We start from the raw sequence: 25,720 nt of genomic DNA on the forward strand, positions 1-25,720 counted from the left end.
CCCCTAGTCTATTCCCCTCAGTGAGGCAGGGTAGAGAGGTGTGTGGGAAGTAGAGAAAAGGAGGAGTATGTAGAGGGGGAGGGAAGCTACAGCAGGGTGATAAAGATAGGCTGCAATGGGAAAGAATGCCATGTGTCTGTGGAGGACAGACAGAGAGCGAGGGAGAGTAAGGGGAGGAGGGAGCAGAGGGAGGGGGCAGAGGGAGGGATGGGAATAGGATCTGAGTGGAGAGTGGAAGCAGCGTGGCTGGCCGGGGCTGACTGCTGAATGAAAGGGCCTGTTGCTCTCCACCACCGTTCGTTTTTTTGTCCCACAAAAGAGCACATGTCCAGAGCAAACATAGGAAGGCTCTCCAACAGTCAAGCACCAGGGGGAAGGGACAGAATCACCACTATACACAGACCTTTTGGAATTCTGCATCACTCCATTACTTAGCCCTACAGGTGGCAGGGTGAACTACCATTGCTATGAGCGGGGTAAGTGTAAAGGGAGTTGAGCTGATGTCCCGGTGGCTGTTGGTCCTACTGGTCCTACTCGCACCCCGACATGGGAACACACACCCCCAGTGCTTGGATTACAAGCCCCCCTTCCAGCCACGGGAGCCTCTGGTCTTCTGTAAGGAGTATGCCAAGTTTGGTTGCTGTGACCTAGAGAAAGATGACAAGATCTCCCAGAACTTCTACAAGATCATGGACTACTTTGACTACTTGGGTTACGTGACCTGTGCGAAATACATACGCACCATCCTCTGTCAGGTAAATTGAAATCTGTCAGTAGTCAGATGTTAGCTAATAACTCCTTCTCTAAAACAGTCCACAAAATTGCAGGATTTTTGTAGAATGGATTATCTTCTTGCACGGATTTAAAACCTTTTCACTTGTTATAAAATTCTAATTCATCACAGGACATGAAAAATGTATACAGATTAAGCTATCACATTTCATGAAACTATATTTCATTCAGATTTGTACACCCCTGCGCTAGTGAAATGTATGTGGACATCATGATAATAACATACCCCAGGCCTTTCCAAATGTGCACGCTGTAGATTGGAACAAATTATAGTTGGAGGTATTATGTAAGACCTTGACTTGACTGTTCGAGCATGAGAAACGACAGCACTGTTAACAATGGTGGATTTAGGGTCCTGAACCACAGTACCACAACATCACTACTGTAAACAGATTACTTGTTTCTCCTCTCCAATGATGAGAATCACAGCCCCTCACAGGAGGTCGGTGGCACCTTAGCTGGGGATGACGGGATCGTGGGAATGGCTGGAATTAGTGGAATGGTATCAAATACATGGTTTCCATGTGTTTGACGACATTCCATGTACTCCGTTCCAGCCATTATTATGAGCCATCCTCCCCTCAGCAGCCTCCATTGGTGGAAGTGAGCTGTTGTGCTTGGCTCTCAGCTCTCCTATCAGCCATGCTGAGATACAGGCAGTGTGGTCAGTGGCTGGAGACCCAATGCCTACGGCCACTTAGCCAGGGTAAACTCTGCTCAATGATGCCCTTTGTCCGAACAGTTATCATAGATACAGGGGGCTGCTTGTGATCTGTCAAGAGGTCCACTGACCACCAGCGAAACATTGATTTCCTGTCTGGCCACTGAACAGGATATACAGTATCATATTTTCACTGGAGGGAGGGAGGGAGGGCAGGAGGGAGATGCAGGTGAGGAGTTGAATCCAGCTGAAGTAGTTGAAGGAACTACAATTTCTACTTGTGGTGGGATTAAGGCTGACTATTGGGATACAAAACAATTAGTAACATTGACGTCAACCATTTAACTCAATATAGCCTATGCTATACCTCCTTCCCAACGTTGGAAGCTGAGAAGTCTCACATTTACCGTGATCGTGGCAACGTGGAACTCTGAAGGTTTGTCCTATACGATGTGGCACATGTGCACTCTCTCATTACCGCCCACCTCTTTTGGAAGGAGGACCTTTTTAGAGTGTTCTTTGAGTGTATTTATGTTGACATTTGGTGACTTATGGAGGAAAGAAAACCAACACACACAGCTTTAACCCTACCAGCTCACCCTGCACTGTGTAGTTAAACTTCTTTACAATCACAGTGTTTGTGGGTGTGCTTATCTAGGGGTTTTTTCCATGCTAAACTGTACAAATTCTAATGCCACATCTGGTTGTCATCTCTGTGAACAAAAGGCACGTGGATTTAAGTTTGACGGATTGCTGTTGTCAGAACTCCCTATCCCATCCAACGCCGGCCTAATTTACAGTATTTCCGAAGGATTTAAACAGAACGTTATAATTGGCAAAATTACTGCATTATCAGGGCTGCCTACAGTAGAGGCCAGAGGAGTCAACACCCATTTGATGAAACGAGATGAAACAGGGCAAAGAACAATGACCAGGGTGCAGTTCTTCAAAAGTTATCTATCTGGATTAGGATTACATGCATAGAAATAGAATGGACTAGAACTGTCAAATCATTGACTTGAATGTGGACTCTAGTTCTGCTCATTCTATTTTATATGCATAGATTGTTTTTATATGCATTTAACATTTAAAAAAAACTTGGCCCTGTTGATTTTGGGGTGAATTACACAATAAATTATATGGTTAAGGGTAGCGCTGGTATGTTTATTACAGAGAGTCTTAGAAGGATAATTGCCACCTAGAGGTTTGTGTCTACAGTGCCTTGCAAAAGTATTCATCCCTGTTGGTGTTTTTCCTATTTTGTTGCATTACAATCTGTAATTTAAATTGATTTTTATTTGGATTTTATGTAATGGACATACACAAAATAGTCTCTGGATAGTTCCAAAACATGTACAAAGGAAATGGGACTCACCATGGCCGGGTTTGTTTGTAAAGACATGAAAGGGATTGCACCCTGCTGGGAGATAGCTGGGAAACTATTTCAGATCTGCAGAAACAAATGAACCCCTCAACAAGAGACAAATCTAGATATTTTAAGATCTAACAGATATGATGTAAGTAAAAAAAAAAACATTTACCACAAGGTGCTATGATGTGATATATCATACATTTTGTATATAATCAAGGCATTTCATGCATGCTTTTATGTTCTTTTTAGTGGCTATATGCCCACATTTGTCAGCTCTTACCTACTAGTTTTTACTGTACCCCCAACTCAAACACACAGTGTGGCTGTGCATAACACATACCACCTCCAGATTGCCCCCTTTTGTTTACGTCACTGCCTGACATCATGTGACTGCATAATCCACCTAACAATTTATGGTCAGCTACAGATTTCAGCCCAGAGTTGGCCAGTGCTGTTGATTTCAAAAGCTTTGATATTGAGTTTTTGAGCAGTGGTTTGATGGTACCTTTGAGAGAGCATATCCCAAGATTTAAATATAAAGAAGTAAATAAATACTCAGCAGAACTCCAGAACACATTATGCCCACTTTGCCTTAGACTTGGAATCATATGATATATCATTCATCAGAGTCTTTGTAACAGAACTGTCTTTTTCAGTACCAGTCTTTAAGGTGGTTTATATGTTTTGCATAATTGTCCCAACGGTTTACCAGTGTCAAAATGAGTGTAATTTTGTGTCTTTGACTTAATAAGGGATTGGACGTTCCAAGATGCATTTAAACAGGCCTTATTTATTTCTAGAATAGTTATTACTAGCTGATCTGGTTAGTACTGGGATGAGAAGAGGACATGCTGAATTACAAATGTTTTCAAGCTTAGGGAGAGTACATCATGAAAATAGCATGGCAAATGGCATAGTATTAACCTGTGGACTATACTTTTGAAGATTATATATGACATTACACAAATCAAGTGGCTATATACTACAGCTTAAGTGGTAGCTCATTATGAAAGTTATCAGCCGATAAGGTAGGTCTACTGATCATGAAGTTTTGCTCAAAAGCGTGTGTCGTCCAAGCCACAAAAGCTCTGCCACTTTTCAAACAAGGTTTCCTTATCCTTGCAGGAGTGCTCTCCCTACTCTGCCCACCTGTATGATGCTGAGGATGCCAACACGCCCATGAGGGAGCTGCCAGGCCTGTGCGGAGACTACTGCTCTGAGTTCTGGCACCAGTGCCGCTACACCATTAGCCTGCTCACCGATAACAACGCCACGGTGGGCATAGAGGAGGACCGCAATAAGTTCTGTAACTTCCTGGAACTCAAAGACAGGGAGTACTGCTACCCTAACGTGCTCTCTGACGACAAGCTCAATGCCAACCTGGGAGATGTTCGGGCGGACCCCGAGGGCTGTCTGCAGCTGTGTCTGCAGGAGGTGGCCAACGGCCTGAGGAACCCAGTGGCAATGGTCCATGCCGACGACGGGACCCACCGCTTCTTTGTGGCCGAGCAGCTGGGCTACGTGTGGGCGTACCTGGCCAACGGCTCCCGTATTGACCGGCCCTTCCTCAACCTGACCAAGGCAGTGCTGACCTCGCCCTGGGCGGGGGATGAGAGAGGCTTCCTCTGCATGGCCCTCCACCCGCGCTTCACGGTGGTGCGGAAGGCCTATGTCTACTACTCAGTGTCTGTGAAGAAGGAGGAGAGGATCCGCATTAGTGAGTTTACACTGTCCGCTGATGATATGAACCAACTAGACCACTCCTCAGAGAGGTAAGAGAAGTATCACCAAATGGCATGGACTGAATCAGAACCTGTGGTGTCATCGGCTCCATTCACATGAATGCATTTGACATTTTGAAACAAATCTGAACGAACCAGCAGATTTGAAATAGAGATCTGCAACTACACTCATCCTATCAGATTTCTAATTTAGTGATGTTTAGTCATGAGTGGTTTTCTTTGTAGAACTATTTTGGAAGTGGTGGAACCTGCCTCGAACCACAACGGGGGCCAACTTCTCTTCGGGCACGATGGCTACCTCTATATCTTCATCGGTGATGGCGGAAGAGCAGGGGACCCCTTTGGCAAGTTTGGGAACTCTCAGAATAAGTGAGTCACTGTGCTCTATACATTTCAAACACATTCAGGGGAAACAAATTAGTGGATGACATTTAGTAATTTAGTGTATTTCTAGCCTTCACCCCATGTTGATGTTTTTGGAAGGTCAGAATGATATGTTTGCTTCAGAGACATACATTTGTCAAGTGTTGAAGATACAGTTATCATTCAACTAAGGATACCTAAACAGTAATGTTGGAGTATTAGAGATAGTAGTGGATGGAAACGCTTAATGTGATGTGCTGGCTCTTTAAAGTATACTTATTTACAGACAAGAAATTACGGGAAAAATAAGGGTTCAAAACATTCAACCTATAGCGTGACATATTTTTTTTATGCCAGGAGAGTTCTAAAGCTACAGTAAAGGGACCATAGGGCACAGTTAGTATTTTAGTGTGTTTGTAAACTGTAGTACTCAACTCTCACACTATGTGACCTTCTCATATGATACTACAGTGATACATGATTCTATAATTAGGGTGAAACTGGAGGACGGCGCAATTCAAATAAGTAATCATAAAAATTATGGATACTAAACATTTAGGTACATACAAGTTTCTTATATCGGTTTACGTCTTGAATTCTTGTTAATCTAACTGCACTGTCTGATTTACAGTAGCTATTACAGCGAAAGCATGCCATGCGATTGTTTGAGGATGGCGCCCCACATCAAAACATTTTTCCACAGGCACAGGTTTCATAAATTCACAAATAGCGATGAAATATTCACTTACTTTTTGAAAATCTTCCTCTGATTTGTCATCCAAAGGGTCCCAGCTATAACATGTAGTGTAGTTTTGTTAGATTAAATCCTTCTTTATATCCCAAAAAGTCAGTTTAGTTGGCGCCATCGATTTGAGTAATCCACTCGTTCAACCTGCAGAGAAAGGAATCCGAAAATCTACCACTGAACTTTGTTTCAACAAGTCAAAATACATTTCTATTTACTCCTAGGATACTCTAAAATGTAATCAAACTATAATATTTCTTATGGAAAGAAGTATGTTCAATAGGAAATCAATTTTAGCAGGTGTGTCTTGTCTTCATGGCGCGCCCAAACACGAATTTCCAGGATTGTGTCCCTGTACTAAAACTGATATTTCTTATTCGTTTTGGAAGTTACAAGCCTGAAACCTTGAACATAGACTGCTGACATCCTGTGGAAGCAAGAGGAATTGCATAACGGGAGCTAGACTTCAGTATGCCCCTACACTTTCCATTGTAAGAGCATGGTCTCTCAAAAAAAAAGGATTCCTGGTTGGTTTTTCTTTGGATTTTCTCCTACCGTATCTATTGTGTTATATTCTCCTACATTATTTTAACATTTCTACAAACTTCGAAGTGTTTTCTTTCCAATGGTACCAATTATATGCATATCCTGGCTTCGGGGCCTGAGCAACAGGCAGTTTACTTTGGACACGTCATTCAGACAGGAAGTGGAGAAAAAAGGGGCCTAGCCCAAATAAGTTTTTTAAAGAATGGAAAATCCTGTTGCCATGGTAAATGTCTAGTAATTATTATATTTATGGTTGACTAATACACATCATAGATTAACTTTATGTCTGAGTTGTCACAAGTTTGATATTACAGAATATTAATTGACTCCAGAGGGTAGAAGAATATTTTACTAGAAACTTTGACTAGACATTTCTCTAGGCCTTGAGGGAGTGACACATTTATGGGTTTAAGCTCAACGTTTTCCAATTAAATTTATACAGGACCTTCAGCAATGCCACTCAGCAGCTATTCATGAAAGTGCGATTTTATGACCGTACTTGTCAGTGGTGGCAAAATTGGGAGAGAATCGCCATGGATGACCTCAACCCCCGAGCATTTGACATGACAAACATTCAGCTCAACGTTATGTGTGCATTTATGCAGACAGAGACTGTACAGTTGTTCAAAATATTAGCCTTGTAGGTTTAGCTTTCTCCTGACAGGGGCAGGGGTTGGCAGTGCCCAGAGTCTACAGAGTGTCGCAGGGCCATTCAGAAATGACTCAAAGCCTCTATAGTTATAACGCAATGGCAGAATTGTACACACAGTGATATTATGAAAAAAACATCACTGAGCTTTGGACGGTGTCCTAGAATGCATTTTTATTTTGAACCATGGGCAAGGACAGGGCATAACATTGCCAGTCAGGTTCTAAGTGAGTGCCACCCCCACAGAGTATTGGTCAATGGCCAGTGTCTGGACCTGCAGTGCCAGGCCAAAAGTAATACTTATGGGGAATGTTGTCAGACGATGTCTGGCCTTTTCGTACCATGTGATAATCACTACAGTCTTGTGTAGTTGTGCTTTAAAAGGGAAGTTTACCTCTCCTTTTAAAGACCTGAGTGGAGGTAAAATATCTGCTGCTCTGTTAAGAATATTACACTGTAGATGTAAATGTGGTGCAGAGGAGGCTGGTGAGAGGAGCTATATGAGGACAGGCTCATTGTAATGGCTGGAATGGAATAAATGGAACAGTATCAAACAAATCACAAAAATCCAGCCATAACAATGAGCTCATCCTCCTATCTTCAACAGCAGCAAGACGTACAGTAAGAGCAGGTGCTCTAAATCAAAACTGGTTATGTGTTATTCTCAGAAGAGGGTTATGTCTAGTTTATAGTTGTGTAGCTCTAGTGTATAGCAGAATGCATGCATGCGGAAATAAGGGGATCTTTACATCACAGCTTTACCACGGGGGGCGGTACTTACGGTAAAGGCATTCTATTGAGTTCCATTGGGTGGAAACATCCCTTTCAGTTCATCGCAGGAGAAGAAAGATGAGCAGAGGGTTTCTTGACAGCCAATGAATAGGAGGCCAGGGATATGAGGGTTGTGGAACCTGCCAAGGCTAATATTTACACAAGACGCGACGCTGTGGGCTGCATAATAGTATGTGTGTATGAGAGAGAGAGACAGAGACAGAGAGAGAGAGAGAGAGAGAGAGAGAGAGAGAGAGAAACATTGTTACAACACTGTATATATACATAATATGATATTTGTAATATCTTTATTATTTTGGAACTTCTGTGAGTGCAATGTTTTCTGTTCATTTTGATTGTTTATTTCCCTTTTGTATATTATTTACTTCACATATGTTTCCCATGCCAATAAAGCCCCTTGAATTGAATTTGAATTGAATTGAGAGAGAAATTCCACTATTTATTTGGACAGTGAAGCTAAAATGATTAATTTGGTTCTATACTCCAGAATTTTGGATTTGAGATGAAATGTTTTATATGAGGTGACAGTACAGAATGTCGACTTTTATTTGAGAGTATTTTCATATATATCTGTTTTATCGTTTAGAAATGCAAGCACTTTATGTATTTAGTCATAAGTATTTGGATACATCCACTTATAGTGTTAAATATAGTCAAAAGTTAAAAATTAGGTCCCATTTTCCTAGCACACAATGACTACATCAAACTTGTCTACTCTACAACCTTGTTGGATGCATTTGCAGTTTGTTTTGGTTGTGTTTCAGGTGATGTTGTGGTCAATAGAAATGAATGGTAAATAATACAAAAATAATTATTGTAAATAAGAATAGAATATGTTTCTGGATACTTCTACATCAATGTTGATGTTACCATGATTACGGATAATCATGAAGGAATTGTGAATAATGATGAGTGAGAAAGTCACGGAGGCATAAATATCATTCCCCCAAAAATGCTTTAGGGTCATGACCTTTGTGCATCTATAACGTACTCACTCATCATTACACTAGCCTGGTCTCGTAGACTAGACGCAACATAGTAAACAGAAATCCGAGACACTCAAATTAGCATGATACGTTACGTTTCGTATGGTTACATAAGACAGATGGTTACTTAAAGCAAGAATGAAAGTATGGCAGTATGTATGATGCGAAAGTCTAGCAACAAAGGTTGTGAGTTTGAATCTCATCATGGACAACTTAAGCGTTTTTGCTAATTAGCAACTTTTCAACTACTTACTACCTTTTCAGCTACTTTGCAACTACTTAGCATGTTAGCTAACCCTTTCACTAACCTTAACCTTAAACCTTTTAACTAACCCTTCCCCTGACACTAACCTTAATCCTTGTCCGTAATGAATTTGAATCTCATCCTGGATAACTTCAGCATTTTAGCTAATTAGCAAATTTTCAAATACTTACAACATTTCTTTCTACTTTGCAACTACTTAGCATGTTAGCTAACCCTAACCCTTTAACCTAACTCCTTAAACTTAACCCTAACCCATAGCCTAGCTAATGTTAGCCAGCTAGCTAGAATTCATTATATCATACATTTAGCAAATTCGTAACATATTGTACATTTAGCAAATTCACAACATATTGTACGTTTTGCAAATTCATAACATATAATGCAAATTGTAAATTGTGACATACCATACGAAATGAGTGATTTACAAATTAATACATGTCATACAAAATGTAACATACAGTGCCTTGAAAAAGTATTCACCCCCTAGGCATTTTTCCTATTTTGTTGCATTACAACCTGTAGATTAAATTGATTTTTATTTGGATTTCATGTAATGGACAAACACAAAATAGTCCAAATTGGTGAAATTGTAAAAAAAAAAAAATGTATGTATTCACCCCCTTTACTATGAAGCCCATAAATAAGACCCGGTGCAACCAATTACCTTCACAAGTCACATAATTAGTTAAATAAAGTCCACCTGTGTGCACTCTAAGTGTCACATGATCTGTCACATGATCTCATTATGGATACACCTGTTCTGAAAGGCCCCAGAGTCTGCAACACAAGTAAGAAAGGAGCATCACCAAGCGAGCAGCACCTTGAAGACCAATGAGCTCTCCAAACACGTCAGGGACAAAGTTGTGGAGAAGTACAGATCAGGGTTGGGTTATAAAAAAATATTAGAGACTTTGAACATCCCACGGAGCACCATTAAATCCATTATTAAAAAATGGAAAGAATATAGCACCACAACAAACCTTTTAGCTCACCAGAACTCACGGATCAGTCAAGGAGGGCATTAATCAGAGCTCCACAGCGGAGATTGGAGTGTCTGTCCATAGGACCACTTTAAGCCATACACTCCACAGAGCTGGGCTTTATGAAAGAGTGTCCAGACAAAAGCCATTGCTTAAAGACAAAAATAAGCAAACACGTTGATGTTCGCCCAAAGGCATTTGGAAGACTCCCCAAACACATGGAAGAAGGTATTCTGGTCAGATGAGACTAAAATGTAGCTTTTTGACCATCAAGGAAAACGCTATGTCTGGAGCAAACCCAACACCTCTCATCACCCCAAGAATATCATCCCCACAGTGAAGCATGGTGGTGGCAGCATCATGCTGTGGGTATGTTTTTCATCGGCAGGGACTGGGAAATTGGTCAGAATTGAAGGACTGATGGATGGCACTAATTACAGGGAAATTCTTGAGGGAAACCTGTTTGTCTTCAAGAGTTTTGAGACTGGGACGGAAGTTCATCTTCCAGCGGGACAATGAACCTAAGCATACTTCTAAAGCAACACTCGAGTGGTTTGAGGAGAAACATTTAAATGTCTTGCAATGGCCTAGTCAAAGCCCAGACCTCATTCCAATTGAGAATCTGTGGTATGACTTAAAGATTGCTGTACACCAGCGGAATGTTGTGTAAATCAAATGATACAAACCCCTCAAATCTATTTTAATTCCAGGTTGTAAGGCAACAAAATAGGAAAAATGACAAGGGGTGCGAATACTTTTGCAAGCCACTGTATCATACTAGAGTGTCTCAGATTTACAAAATGGTCTGAGACCAGGTTGGATACACAAACACAAATGAAAAACAACGACAGAAGCACACACAACAATGACAGAAGCACACACTAAAACGCTCGTACATTTTCCTATGAATAAACTCCACCCCATGTGTGCGTAGGTCCACTCTGTTGGGCAAGGTGCTGCGTCTCGATGTGGACAACAACGATGACATGGACCCCTACAGTATCCCGTCGGACAATCCTTTCCTGGGGGAGAAGAACTCGCTGCCTGAGATCTATGCCTACGGGGTGCGTAACATGTGGCGCTGCTCCATCGACCGGGGCGACCCCATCACCGGGCAGGGTCGTGGCCGACTGTTCTGCGGGGACGTGGGGCAGAACAAGTTTGAAGAGGTGGACCTCATCGTCAAGGGTGGCAACTACGGCTGGAGAGCCAAGGAGGGCTTCTCCTGCTATGACAACAGGCTGTGTCGCAACTCCTCTCTTGGTAAGTAGGCTACTCCTCCTACAGGCTTGGTAGAAGTGACAGGCTGATTCTCTATCAAGCATCAGCTCATTTTAAGTTCAGATATCTATTAAATCCCTTAAGCGGTGAAAACATTCTTGCAGCGTGTTTCCAAAGTGAGATGTGTTGTTGTATTAACATTTTTTCTCCTCAGATGACATTCTACCTATTTTCGCTTACCCCCACAAACTGGGGAAGTCGGTCACTGGAGGCTACATATACCGAGGCTGCCAGATGCCTAATCTCAATGGCCTCTACATATTCGGGGATTTTATGAGTGGGTGTGTGTTTATACAACAACCTACATTTATCCAATGTTATACCTATTAATATGCTGAAAATGTTCCATAGATTGTCATGCCTCGAAAAGAAGTTGATAGACAAATGTTCTTAACATTGAAAGATCATTTCCAAATGTTTGTTTCAAATGCATACAAACAATAGCATTACAATAGTTTTTTTGCCCTAAAACTCACTTGACACATGCACAATCTGAGTGACTACTTGTCTGCCTAGGCGCCTAATGTCACTGAAGGAGAACCAAAGCACTGGGAAGTGGGAGTACAAGGAGATCTGTATGGGAAAAGGCCAGACGTGCCGATTCCCCAAACTCATCAACAGCTATTACAAATACATAATCTCCTTTGCTGAAGATGAGGCAGGTAACCTTGACAACTAGCTTTGCATGTTTTTGTGTCTCTTTGTGTTTTGTTCGTACTGATCCGTACATGAAAAGGCCATTAGGGGATGCATGCTGCTTGTGAATTCACTCACCCAAGGCAACCATGACAAATTGCTTCTCTGAGTTATTTCATGATGAGCGTCTGCTGCTTTTGAACAGCAATAAAGAAATAAAACACCCAGTTCAAACTCAGTGGTGCACCACTTAGTGCATGCTCTTTAACTCCAGATAAGTTTCAAAAAGCAATTTTGTTCAGAATTCCTGACTTCAAAGCTGATTAGAGTGGGAAGAGGTTCAAAAGAAACGGTCTGTCTTCATTTCACTTTGAAAGTGTTGCATATCTTTGTGCTGGGTCTTAGATCCTTTTCCCCTCTTGTTTCTAGGGGAGCTGTACTTCCTGGCAACTGGAGCTCCCAGTGCGTCTGCCAGAGCGGGGGTGATCTATAAGATAGTAGATCCATCCAGGTATTAAACTAGGGTCCCAATGTCCCAACAGCCAGGGGGCTCTGGGAATTAATCTTGAATTAATGAAAGATTCCCAAAACAGACATACCTTTGCCAGATATACTAATGTCTATTGTCCATCCAATTATTGATGTGGTCTTCAATCCCCCTGTGTTTGTTTAGTACATATCTTACTTTAACTATGTAATCACAAATGTAATCGCTCTGTGTCACGCTAAGGGAATATCTGCTAAATCCTTTACCCTGAAATGCAATTTACTGAATATAATGTGCTTATCTATGATATAATTGTTTTTTTCATGTGGTTATGATAACGAATGATTAAAATCACACAATACTGTATTATTAGGAGATAGAGTTATCATGAGCAGCTTTGGAATCAATGGATTTCTCTCACCATCTAGGAGAGCACCTCCAGGCAAGTGCAGCTTCAAGCCCACTCTTGTCAAGATTAAGGGCAAGCTGATTCACTTCCACCCGACGGAGGGTAAGTGACACCACAAACAAACACGAGTTGATCTGTGTTTGCGGGCTATCATGAGTCATAGCGCAACACATCTCGGTCAGTTGGAGTGCTCTAAAGGGCTGTTTCTCTCGCTTGACTTCCTCTCTACAGAGTTTGTCATTGACAAGAAGCCGATGACCACCGCTGTGCCCACTACTACGGCTAGAACAACAGCTACTACCACTCTCCGTACTCCTCCGACCACCATGCGTTCTACGAAGACAAGACCTACCTACAGACCGCCAACTGCAACCCTGAAGGCTACCGCTAAACCTGCAACGACGCGGGCTACAATGAAACCTTCAACGATGAGGGCTACTATTAAACCTGCAACGACGCGGGCTTCAGTTAAACCTTCAACGATGAGGGCTACTATTAAACCTCTGACGACGCGGGTTACAGTGAAACCTTCAACGATGAGGGCTACAGTTAAACCTTCAACGATGAGGGCTACTATTAAACCTCTGACGACGCGGGCTACTGTTAAACCTGCAGCAACACCTTCCAACCCCACCTCAATGCAGCAGAGGCCTACTGGTACCGCTACACCTGCCCTGACCACCTCATGGAGGCAGGTAGTGACGGCCAGACCAGGTCATGCCACCACTCTTTCCCGGCAGAGAATGTCGTTGTCCTACACCAGGCCTACTGTTACCCCGAAGCCCCGACCACGGTTGACAACTGGAGCCAGAAGGCCCTCTCCACCAACAGCACGACCCTTGACCCGACCACAACCACACGACACGGTCAGACCCCCACCACTAGGGGATACGACCAACCGGCCCCAGACCACACCAAGGCCCATGTACTGTACAGCTTCAACAAAGCCCACCACCCAGAGGCCTAACTTCACCCTCTCAAAGGTCCAGGACAAGCTCCTGAAAGGCCAGAGTGACAAGATAGACCGTTCCACAAGGAACCGGTTCAACAAGAAGGACCGGGGCTCCCAACCTGGGAAGCAGCGGCGCCGGAAGCACCGGGCTGGGTCTGTGAGGCTGATCAGTGCAGAGCAGCTATCGGACCGTGGGAGGGTGGAGATTTACATACGGGGGGAGTGGGGTACAGTGTGTGATGACTTGTTTAGTAGTAAAGCGGCCATGGTGGTGTGCCAGCAACTAGGATTCCCTGTAGCCCTGCGTGTGGCTAAACGGGCAGAGTTGGGGGGCGGGAGTGGCAGTATCCTGCTAGATGATGTGGAGTGTGAAGGCACAGAGAGGACTTTACTGGACTGCAAACGGGCAATGGTGGGCAAGCACAACTGTGCACACGATGAGGATGTGGGGGTGGTGTGTGGCTACCACCACGACGAGGATAAATAATGAGCCAAAAGACGTCTGACTGGGGGATCATTGCTACTCTCCTGTGCATGAACAGAATCTTCCTCTATGTACTGTACTTCAGGGCACAAACTGTGGTCAGACACATCTCACCCTTCTACTCCCCCGCACATACTCACACACACTGCGAATTCAAGATGATTAACAACAATTGTTGATTGTAGACTAGACATCCTGATACTTTACTTCAGAGGCAGAATCCCTTTCCTTCCTTGCCTCTCTTCCAGAAAAAAGTGTATCACTTTACAATACTGTCCTCTGCTGGAAGAAATGGCATATATTTATAATTATAATGTTTTACATTGTATGAATATGTGTGTTTTCTTTTTCATAAAACAAAATTCTACATGTGAAGAAGTGATGTCAAAATAATAATTATAATGATAATGAAAAGGAAAATGCTGGACATTGTGTGCTTTATTATTGTAAAATTTGACTGATTATATACCGTATGTAAACTGTTTAAGGCCATTGAGACGAATAAATAGAGATTTCAATTGAATTCTTGCTCCTCATTTCTACTATTTCTAAGCAAGCATACTGCATCACCCATGGACAACCCGATAAAACAATACTGTTATTCAGAGGACTAATGGCTGCGTTCACATGCTAGTCGGAACTAGGAAACTCGACTTGCTAATAGGTTGTAGTTATACATGTTTCCGACTAGCACTTGAACGAGGCATAATGCTGGACGAGAAGGGTGGTTTCATGTGCTCATGGTAAATGGAAAACTGGAAGTCTAAATCCAACATGAAAGCACCATTTTCTTGTTTTTATTTTAGAATAGCCAGGGGCACACTCCAACACTCAAACATCATTTACAAATGAAGCATTTGTGTTTAGTGAGTCGGCAAGATCAAAAGCAGTAGGGATGACCAGGGATGTTCTCTTGATAAGTGCTTGAATTTGACAATTGTTCTGTCCTGCTAAGCATTCAAAATGTAAAGAGTACTTTTGGGTGTCAGGACAAATGTATGGAGTAAAATGTACAGTGTTTTCTTTAGGAATGTAGTTATGTAAAAGTTTACATAATGGTCCCTATCAAGTGCACCTATTGGCTAGTGTGGTCTCAACCAAATTATCCATAGCCTATAAACTATAGGCTACGAAATGCATGCCTGGAGAAGCACAGAGCAAAGTTATATTTCTAAGATGGCTGCTGGGATTGTGTAAATAAAACTGGGCTGCATTACACACTGCAATGGATATTCCAACACTGAGCCCAATGTCTGCTCTGCTCTTGCTGATCAAAATGTTGTGTTTTGCCTAACCAATGGCTGTCCTGTGTATGCATATAGTGGCAGTCCAGGAGAGTCAAAGGCTTTCAAAGAAATTAGGCCTAGTCCATCTTGCGCATGGACAAGCCTATAGCCTATGTTCTGTTCAGTTTGAGAAAGAGAGCAGGAAGATGAGGACCTGAGATCAACTTTGATAGCTTGCTTCTACTATAATTGATTTCAGTAAAAGCAATATGTTTCTTGCCCATGTCAGCCTATTTACCAGAGTTATTGAACTCACAATAAGCCATATTTGAGTAATTTACATTGTGGTGCTGAAACCTGAAGCAGAAGCCACGTCACAATCAGTCAGAAATGGACAGCTCATGATGCTGAAAGTAGGCAACTGAGTGGGCATAATTCATTTAATCCATCTTCATTTTAATTAGATTTTACTAACAAGATTTTATTAGTTTAAGATTTTGAAGAAAATAAAATGAATGAGATTAATTAAATAAAGTGATATGTAACATCGCTTTGGTCCGATGCTTTATATATAGGAACAAGCTGTAAAATACCCATGAAAGACATGAATCCGATACATATGGCGATATCATTGTTCCGTTTCTTGGATATTCAGAGGCTGAGCTACAACCTTCCATAGCCGAGGAGACAATACATTTACTTTGCTTGAGAATTAATCCAATTCTGTCACTATCAATTGAGTAAACTGTTTAAACCAAGACAGCTGGGTTTACTTGTGACCTCTCATTGGGTTAAGCTATGGAAGAAGAGTAGCCCGCAATTAAAGCTTATATTTGTTCTGCGTTGGTATGCCTACTTGGTCTGTGGTGGAAAGGTAGGCCTAACTTTTGAAAGTACAGTACCATGCTCAGATTGTATTATTTGCAAACAGGGACAGTTTCGTTGCAAACAAGACACACTGATTTGGCGTTGGAGAAATATGATAAAATGAACAGATGCCTAACCTCTCTGTCCATTCTTATCTTGTAATTTCAGGTAATGTGTGGTATTAAAAAAAGTTTCCGGTATTATATAACATAAAGTAGAATTGCATGAAATGTTTATAAAAGGCTATTATTCATGTTACTATATAGGAGATCTTTCCACCCCTACTCTTGTCTATGGTAGTCTGCAAACCCACAACGGTTTGGCCCGCAGCCCCGTGCGCTATCAAAATGGCCATGTAATGTTTACAGGACAAATAAGTTTCCAAAACTGCATATCTAAACCTCTGGTCTGTCCAAGAAGTGATGGTAAATGGTAGACGTTCACTCCTATGCACATGTTTTAAAAATTATTTTGAGTATAGGGGAGGGTCATTTTTTTTCAAGCATTCAGGGAGGGTCATTTTTTTTCAAGCATTCAGGGAGGGTTTAGGTAAAATATATATTTTATTAATATGATTAACGTTACCTCCCTTAAGTATATTTTAGCAAATACATTTACTTTGTATATTAAAAAATATACTTTTACTCAAGTAGTATTTTACTGGGTGACTTTAATCTCTACTTGAGTCATTTTCTATTTTATGTATCTTTACGTTTACTCAAGTATGACAAGTAGATACTTTTTCAACCACTGCTTGCAATTCCTATTTGGGGGATCGTTTAAGTGAAATGTCCCACTGGGAACTAGGAGCTTCCGATAACTCGGATGGCAGATGAACGCGGAAAGAGACTAGAACACCATTCGTCATGAGAAACCGATTAACTTTCCCACTCTATATCAGAACCTGATGGGATCTAAATATCCGTGCTAAGGGTGCAATACAGGTACATATTACTGTGCAAGAGATGCAGTGTGTCAAAAAATATAGGTGAAAATCAGTGGTGTAAAGTACTTAAGTAAAAATACTGTTATGTACTGTAATTAACGACCGATTACTATGACATTTAAAAACGTTTCCGCTATTATACAACAAAGTAGAATTGCATGAAACGTTTATAAAATATAATTTTTCATGTTACTATATAGGAGATCTTTCCACCCCTACTCTTGTCTATGGTAGTCTGCAAACCCACAACGGTTTGGCCCGCAGCCCTGTGCGCTATCAAAATGGCCATGTAATGTTTACAGGACAAATACGTTTCTAAAACTGAATATCTAAGACTATGTATGGTCTGTCCAAGAAGTGATGGTAAATGGTAGATGTAGAAATAAATGAATTATAGTGGATTATTTCGATTGGTCCACATTTTTCCTGGAACAACTTCGTCTTGTCTTTTAGGATTCTATCATTGGCCAGTTGACACATGGGTGTGGCTGTGTACAAATTTTGTAGGAAGCATATTGAATGGTTTCATATCAGCGTTTTTATAGACGATATCCGAAACTACCTGTAATAATTGATGGACATGGATTACACCGCAACCCAAAGTGTGTCCAGACAGCGTAAGTTAACGTACGTTGATCAAACTATTGGTAAAATGTCTGAACTTTTTGGCCTAGAAATGTATCTAACCGGCATGCTAATACTAATAGCTAACTACCAAGCTAACCCACTCGATGGCTGCTCTTCAAGCCAAAGCTAAACTAACTACCTGGAAAATGTTGCTAGCTAACTTGCTTTTTGTGTGTCATATGCGGTGTGTTATCAATCATGACAGCTCATTTCTTACTAATATGGCTAGCTAACGCCATATTGCACAAGACTGAGTTAGCTAGCTGGCTGTTAGCCACGTCATTAGAAACTATCTGGTGACGTTGTCATATTCCATGTAGTCTGATCAGTTTCGGGCCACATTATTCAGGTGTAGGTTAGAAGGTCGCGCTATTCGCTCTCAAGAGTTACGATTTCAAGCCTTCACGTATTACCTTGCTTCTAAATTGGGACATGGGACTGTGCCTCTTGTTTTGTTAGCTTCTTGTTGGTCTCCGCCCAGTGTTCAATCAGAACTTGTTCCCAATACACAGTATTCTATTTACGTCATTTAGCACCCCTTGCTTGTTCCATATTTTGTTGTGTTACATCCTGAATTCAAAATGGATTCAATATTTCTTTCCCACCCATCTACACACAATACTCCATAATGACAAAATTAATACATGTTTCAAATAAGCACCTTTGGCGGTGATTACAGCAGTGTGTTTTGGGGTAAGTCTCTAAGAGCTTTGCACACCTGGATTGTACAATATTTGCCATTTATTAATTGTTACATTCTTCAAGCTCTGTCAAGTAGATTGTTGCTAGACAGACATTCAAGTCAAATTGTATTAGTCACATGCACCAAATACAACCGGTGTAGACCGTCCTTACAGTGAAATGCTTACTTACGAGCCCCTAACCAACAATGCAGTTAAAAAAAAAGTTAAATAAAATAAAAGTGCCAAGTAATTAAAGAGCAGCAGTAAAATAACAATAGCGAGACTATACACATGGGGGTACCGGTACAGAGTCGATGTGTGGGTGTACCGTTAGTTGCGGTAATGCACATGTAGGTAGAGTTATTAAAGTGACTATGCATAGATAATAACGGAGAGTAGCAGCAGTGTTCTAGAGGGGGGAGGGGCTTCCTTTTAGGGCCTTCCTCTGACACTGCCTGGTATAGAGGTCCTGGGTGGCAGGGAGCTTGGCCCCAGTGATGTACTGGCCGTACGCACAACACTCTGTAGTGCCTTGCGGTCGGAGGCTGAGCAGTTGCCATACCAGGCAGTGATGCAACCAGTCAAGATGCTCTCGATGGTGCAGCTGTAGAACCTTTTGAGGATCTGAGGACCCATGCCAAATCTTTTCAGTCTCCTGAGGGGGAATAGGTTTTGTTGTGCACTCTTCATGACTTTCTTAGCTACAAACGTGAGTGCTACGGGTCGGTAGTCATTTAGGCAGGTTACCTTAGTGTTCTTGGGCACAGGGACCATGGGGGTCTGCTTTAAACATGTTGGTATTACAGACTCTGAGAGGTTCAAAATGTCAGTGAAGACACTTGCCAGTTGGTCAGCACATGCTCTCAGTACACGTCCTGGTAATCCGTCTGAACCTACGGCCTTGTGAATGTTGACCTGTTTAAAGGTCTTACTCACATCGGCTGTGGAGAGCGGGATCACACAGTCTTCCGGAACAGTTGGTGCTCTCATGCATGTTTCAGTGTTATTTGCCTTGAAGCGAGCATAGAAGTAGTTTAGCTCATCTGGTAGGCTCGTGTCACTGGGCAGCTCTCGGCTGTGTTTCCCTTTGTAGTCTGTAATGGTTTGCAAGCCCTGACACAACCGATGAGCATCAGAGTCAGTGTAGTACGATTCGATCTTAGTCCTGTATTGACGCTTTGCCTGTTTGATGGTTTGCCAGAGGGCACAGCGGAATTTCTTATAAGCTTCTGGGTTAGAGTACCGCTCCCTGAAAGTGGCAGCTCTAGCCTTTAGCTCTGTGCGGATGTTGCCTGTAATCCATGGCTTCTGGTTGGGGTATGTATGTACGTACGGTAACTGTGGGGATGACATCATCGATGCACTTATTGAAAGAAGCCAATGACTGATGTGGTGAACTCCTCAATCAAATCAAATCAAATGTATTTATATAGCCCTTCTTACATCAGCTGATATCTCAAAGTGCTGTACAGAAACCCAGCCTAAAACCCCAAACAGCAAGCAATGCAGGTGTAGAAGCACGGTGGCTAGGAAAAACTCCCCAGAAAGGCCAAAACCTAGGAAGAAACCTAGAGAGGAACCAGGCTATGAGGGGTGGCCAGTCCTCTTCTGGCTGTGCCGGGTGGAGATTATAACAGAACATGGCCAAGATGTTCAAATGTTCATAAATGATCAGCATGGTCAAATAATAACAATAATCACAGTACTTGTCCAGGGTGCAACAAGTCAGCACCTTAGGAGTAAATGTCAGTTGGCTTTTCATAGCCGATCATTAGGAGTATCTCTACCACTCCTGTTGTCTCTAGAGAGTTGAAAACAGCAGGTCTGGGACAGGTAGCACGTCCGGTGAACAGGTCAGGGTTCCATAGCCGCAGGCAGAACAGTTGAAACTGGAGCAGCAGCCGGGCCAGGTGGACTGGGGACAGCAAGGAGTCATCATGCCAGGTAGTCCTGAGGCATGGTCCTAGGGCTCAGGTCCTCAGAGAGAGAGAGAGAAAGAAAGAGAGAGAGAAAGAGAATTAGAGAGAGCATACTTAAATTCACACAGGACACCGGATAAGACAGTAGAGGTACTCCAGATATAACAAACTGACCCTTGCCCCCCGACACATAAACTACTGCAGCATAAATACTGGAGGCTGAGACAGGAGGGGATGAGAGACACTGTGGCCCCATCCGATGATACCCCCGGACAGGGCCAAACGGACGCAGACAAAAAAATGCAAATTGTATCTGTAAAGTTCATAGAAACATGTCAAACAATGTTTATATTCAATCTTCAGGTTGTTTTTAGCCTAGATTATCGATAATATTTCAACCGGACAATAACGTTGTCAATATAAAAGGTAAACAAGAAAGGCACTCTCTCTGGTCGCGCGCATGAAAAAGCTCTTTGACACGGCAGGGTCCACTCATTCAGACTGCTCTTACTCCCTCATTTTTCAGAATACAAGCCTGAAACAATTTCTAAAGACTGTTGACATCTAGTGGAAGGCATAGGAACTGCAATTTGAGTCCTAAGTCAATGGGTACTGTAATGGCATTGAATGGAAAACGGCAAAAAAAAATCCTGCTTCCTGAATGGATTTTTCTCAGGTTTTCGCCGACCAAATCAGTTCTGTTATACTCACAGACATTATTTTAACAGTTTTGGAAACTTTAGAGTGCATACGCTATCTTCTGGGCCTGAGTAGAAGGAAGTTTAATTTGGGCATGCTTTATATCCAAAATTCCAAATTCTGCCCCCTACCCTAGAGAAGTTAAATCCATTATTAAAAAATGGAAAGAATATGGCACCACAACAAACCTGCAAAGAGAGGGCCGCCCACCAAAACTCACGGACTAGGCAAGGAGGGCATTAATCAGAGAGACAACAAAGTGACCGAAGGTAACTCTGAAGGAGCTGCAAAGCTCCACAGCGGAGATTGGAGTATCTGTCCATAGGACCACTTTAAGCCGTACATTCCACAGAGCTGGGCTTTACGGAAAAGTGGCCAGAAAAAAAGCCATTGCTTAACCTCTTTGGAATAGGGGGTAGCATTTTCACTTTTGGATAAATAGCGTGCCCAATTTCAACTTCCTGCTACTCATGCCAGGAATATATGATATGCATATGATTAGTAGGTGTGGATAGAAAACACAGGCAAAACCTGCTACATAAAGCGTCAGAGCTATGGGCCATTTCACTCACAAGGCAAAATGGGACATGGATTGGCTCCACTGTAATGGAATGGAATTGTAGTCATGAACGGCTAAGAGTACCATGGTAAACTTACTGATTTGGTAAAGGATATGAAACATTAGGGCTACCCATTTCAATAGGTCAGAAATAGAGAATCAGAGATGTGCTTCTAATGAATAACAAACATTGTATTTCATTATTTAGGCCTATAGGCTTTTTTGAGACAGACTAGAGCTGGACGATATGGACAAACATCTATATCGCGATAAATTGGCACGCTAATGAGAAATTGAATAACTTTAAAACAGTGTGCACCAGTTCATTTTGTTATATGACGCTTAACTACTACTGCTACTTGTAATATTGTACCATTTGTCCAGTTAGTAATACCCCATATTAGCAGACTTATTTCATTTCAAACTTCACATTCCTCTACTTAAAGTTATTGATATCTGTCAAATCCTCGGTTTGGTTGGTACCGATCATTTTTGGGTTATCGTCCCGGCTCTACAGTAGACCACGAGTGGAGATCCATAAGTGTGTCCGTTTTTGAAGTTTAATTTTGAAATAGAGCCTACTTGTCCTGGTTGACCTCTCTCTCTCTTTGAGAAAGAGGTTCCTAATCTCAATTGATCTCGTTGTTAAGTATTAATAATGAGATTAGTCTACGGTGCAGGCCAATGGATGTCTGTGGAAGGACAAAGTATACATTGATAGGAAGCGGCTGAGGTGACATAAGGATATCCATCTGCTTAGTGGGCGATGTGATTCTGCACTCAGGATAAAACACACCCAGAATTGATGACTGAGAACAGGGTTTATCTTACACATGGAGTGAAGAGACCCCGTTATAGGCACTGTCTGCTTAGGCTAGGCTATTTGTTGAATTGTGTCAATGTGCACTGCATAGCTCCTCCTTTTGCAGCTACATTTTGGGTTGTCCTTCAAAATGTATTGGACGTTTGCCACCTTACAGCTTCACGTAACATCACAGGTATTAACGATGCATGCTTGTGTTGCACAGTACTTGCAGCCTGTATTCCCCACTCCGCTGACCAGAATGTGCTTTCATCCACCTCTGGTGTGACAGATCCCGAAACGAGGAGCACGTCAATGGACGGGACAGACCCCAGTCAGCTGTTTGATGACACCAGTGTAGCGCCGGGGGGGCAGCCCACTGGGTTCCAGGGCCAGGGTGTTGGGACGATGGGCCACCCCGGCCGGACCCTCCTCTCAGACCCCATGTCCAACTTGGCCATGGCTTACGGGAGCAGCCTGGCCAGCCAGGGCAAAGACTTGGTGGACAAAAATGTAAGACTCATGGTAGTGACGGTACATAGTTGTGGTACCAGTTAACAAGTAGCAACATGATGTGTCATTAAGTGGGCCTAAATTGTCTTGGTTTTGCTCCGTTTCATCTACAGTTGGATCGTTTCCTCCCCATCTCTAAGCTGAAATATTACTTTGCCGTGGACACAGTTTACGTGGGCAAGAAACTCGGCCTGCTCGTCTTCCCCTACATGCACCAGGTACTGATGCCATGTCACCCTGTGTTACTATGGTCACCATCTGTTGGTATTGCTTGTGTCCATGTCCAGACTCAGAGCTACCAAGCTGATACTGAACTTATGCCCTAGGATGACTCTCATTGAATGGGTGACTGAAGAAGGTGTATGTTTTTGTTTTGCTTTTGATTAGAACTGGGAAGTGAGCTACCAACAGGACACCCCAGTGGCTCCACGCTTTGATATCAACGCTCCTGACTTGTACATTCCAGGTAAAGGAGATTTGGTCAGGTCTACCACCCTGACTGAAACTAAACAAATAAAACCTGCAACTAGCCTATTATTGTTTTAACATCGCTTTATATTATTTTGCAGCAATGGGTTTTATCACATACATCCTGGTGGCTGGGTTAGCGCTCGGAACACAGAACAGGTAAACTGGTCCACTTTGCACCTTTCTTCCCAGTTTTCTGTATAAAGAGTATCCTGAAACGTGTATCTACCCTAATCTCCCCTCTAGGTTTACCCCTGAGATCCTGGGCATGCAGGCCAGCTCAGCCCTGGTGTGGCTCATCATGGAGGTGCTGGTTGTCCTCCTCAGTCTCTACCTGGTCACAGTCAACACAGACCTCACCACTATCGATCTTGTGGCCTTCTCCGGATACAAATATGTGGGGTACGGCTGGTCTCTCTCTCTCTCTCTCTCTTGCTATCTCTGACATGATTAGTATGACATTGCGGTTTGTGTTTCTGGATTTCCCTGTCTTTCAACATGGAAGTTGTCTCAAGTATATATTAAAGTTGTAAAGACATGATGACACATCAACTACTCAGATGAATTGTGAAAGATTCCCTTGTGTGTGCAGGATGATTGTAGGGGTCGTGGCAGGGTTACTATTTGGTCGAACGGGATATTACCTAACGCTGCTGTGGTGCTGTATATCCATCTTCGTCTTCATGGTGAGTAGCAGGAAGAGCGGACGATAGAATCGGATTTACTCCACCCAATGTCCCTTGACAACTGTACGTAGGTTCACAAGCGTGATTTTGGCTCCCTCTGTCTTGGTCCTCTCTTCAGATCCGCACGTTGAGACTAAAGCTCCTGTCTGAGGCAGCAGCCCAAGGCGTGTTGGTTCACGGGGCCAGGAACCAGCTGAGGATGTACCTGACCATGTCCATCGCAGCCGCCCAGCCCATTTTTATGTACTGGTTGACCTATCACCTGGTCAGGTAAGACCACGAGCTGACCAGGAGTGTTTCATCTGACAAGACACTACCTCTCTATGGAAAAATAAGACTGTTCACTGACCATCACTTCTCCCCACCATTTGCTGCAGAGGTGTGGGACACATGCACGGATAAATAAAACCACACAAATGGCATTGTAGAATTAGCATTGCGAAGTCTCACAGTACAAGTGTAACAGTAGTGTTGACCTGTCTTTTGTATTGTTTTTTTAAAACGTAATTGTCTAAGAAGGATAATTGACTGGCTCGTCATGTTTTGTATACTGTAATTAGTTATGTTTTCTAAGTATTTGTGAACATATGGTTGTATATTAGCAATCCAGCTTGGGTCCTCAATCGCAAAAGCTTTGACTGAGCCAAGGATGGAAGCACAGTTAAGGCAAATTCATAGCCTACGTAAGTAGGCAACGCAAGAACGAAGTTAGCTCCATAAAATGGCTGTCCTGCGGCATTGCATTGCAGAATTTGCAGCCCACAATTTGTAATGTGTCACAACTACGCAGGGAAACCATTTCATGAGGCTTATTGTGTTCTTGCGTTACATACTTACATTGACTCAAAGGCTTTAGCATAATTTGCCTGCGCCGTCCAGTGAACACACACAAAAAGCGCTCTTAATGTCCTTAATCACAGGATGATGTCTGTAAACAGATTTGTGGATGTGTGTTTGTAAATACGAAAAATGCTTTTTGTACATGTCTTGGTGCCACAAACTGAAGCCCAAACAAAAGACTTTCAATGATGTAACAAAGTCATTAAGTCATCTTAAATTACAGCTGATGCTTTTTTAAACAAGCTTGACAAAATTACATGAGCATATGACACTGTAATTGATTTTCAGGCTTCAAACATTAAAAGTGGAAAAAATATTTAATGGTTTAAGATCAAATACTAGCCTCCATTTCAAATGTAGGCCTAATTACTAGAGATATCACGCTAAAATGGTGTTGCTTGCCATGCCTCAGTTGCTTTTATGAATATTTGATATACAGAGGCGGAATAACATGGATCCTCTAATGCTCTCTTTAACTTGATAAATAAACTGAAACTGGAGTACAAATTTGATATGGCTTTTTTAAATTGAACTGTTATGAAGCTGAATATGTCTTGTCCGGTATCACTAACATACACTCAAACTTTGCTTCCTATTGCTACAATTTTTTTCCAACAGGAAATAAGCTTTAATGGACAATGGCTACATTGTATCTATGTAAGATTAACACCTTAGCCCTTTTCCCTCTCTGCCCCAGGTTAGGATGATATGGTAATCAATAAGGAAAGCCGGTGTGTATGATA

The 25,720-nt window shown here is 42.3% G+C and overlaps 2 protein-coding genes across 4 annotated transcripts; both read left to right on the top strand.

Moving 5' to 3' along the window:
- Positions 1-242: 242 nt before the first annotated feature.
- On the top strand, positions 243-14,665 carry LOC109909357 (HHIP-like protein 1). Its single transcript, XM_031796067.1, has 9 exons — positions 243-755; positions 3,951-4,597; positions 4,793-4,936; positions 10,828-11,156; positions 11,329-11,455; positions 11,691-11,836; positions 12,240-12,321; positions 12,726-12,808; positions 12,938-14,665. The coding sequence occupies exons 1-9, from the start codon at positions 468-470 to the stop codon at positions 14,143-14,145; spliced, it is 3,054 nt and encodes a 1,017-aa protein (XP_031651927.1). The 5' UTR covers positions 243-467; the 3' UTR covers positions 14,146-14,665.
- Positions 14,666-17,046: 2,381 nt separating this feature from the next.
- On the top strand, positions 17,047-25,488 carry LOC109908904 (protein YIF1B-like). Of its 3 annotated transcripts, none has more exons than XM_031796069.1 (8): positions 17,047-17,179; positions 22,763-22,983; positions 23,097-23,201; positions 23,371-23,449; positions 23,553-23,610; positions 23,698-23,853; positions 24,044-24,137; positions 24,256-25,488. In XM_031796069.1, exons 2-8 carry the CDS (start codon positions 22,786-22,788, stop codon positions 24,409-24,411), a joined length of 846 nt encoding a protein of 281 aa, XP_031651929.1. In that variant the 5' UTR covers positions 17,047-17,179; positions 22,763-22,785; the 3' UTR covers positions 24,412-25,488. The 3 variants fall into 3 exon arrangements, with proteins under 3 accessions (XP_031651929.1, XP_020363276.1, XP_020363275.1); XM_020507687.2 differs by lacking the exon at positions 17,047-17,179 and adding an exon at positions 17,641-17,808; XM_020507686.2 differs by lacking the exon at positions 17,047-17,179 and adding an exon at positions 17,641-17,798.
- Positions 25,489-25,720: the final 232 nt, after the last annotated feature.

This window comes from Oncorhynchus kisutch, linkage group LG18 (genome assembly GCF_002021735.2).
Source record: "Oncorhynchus kisutch isolate 150728-3 linkage group LG18, Okis_V2, whole genome shotgun sequence".
NCBI classification, from domain to species: domain Eukaryota; kingdom Metazoa; phylum Chordata; class Actinopteri; order Salmoniformes; family Salmonidae; genus Oncorhynchus; species Oncorhynchus kisutch.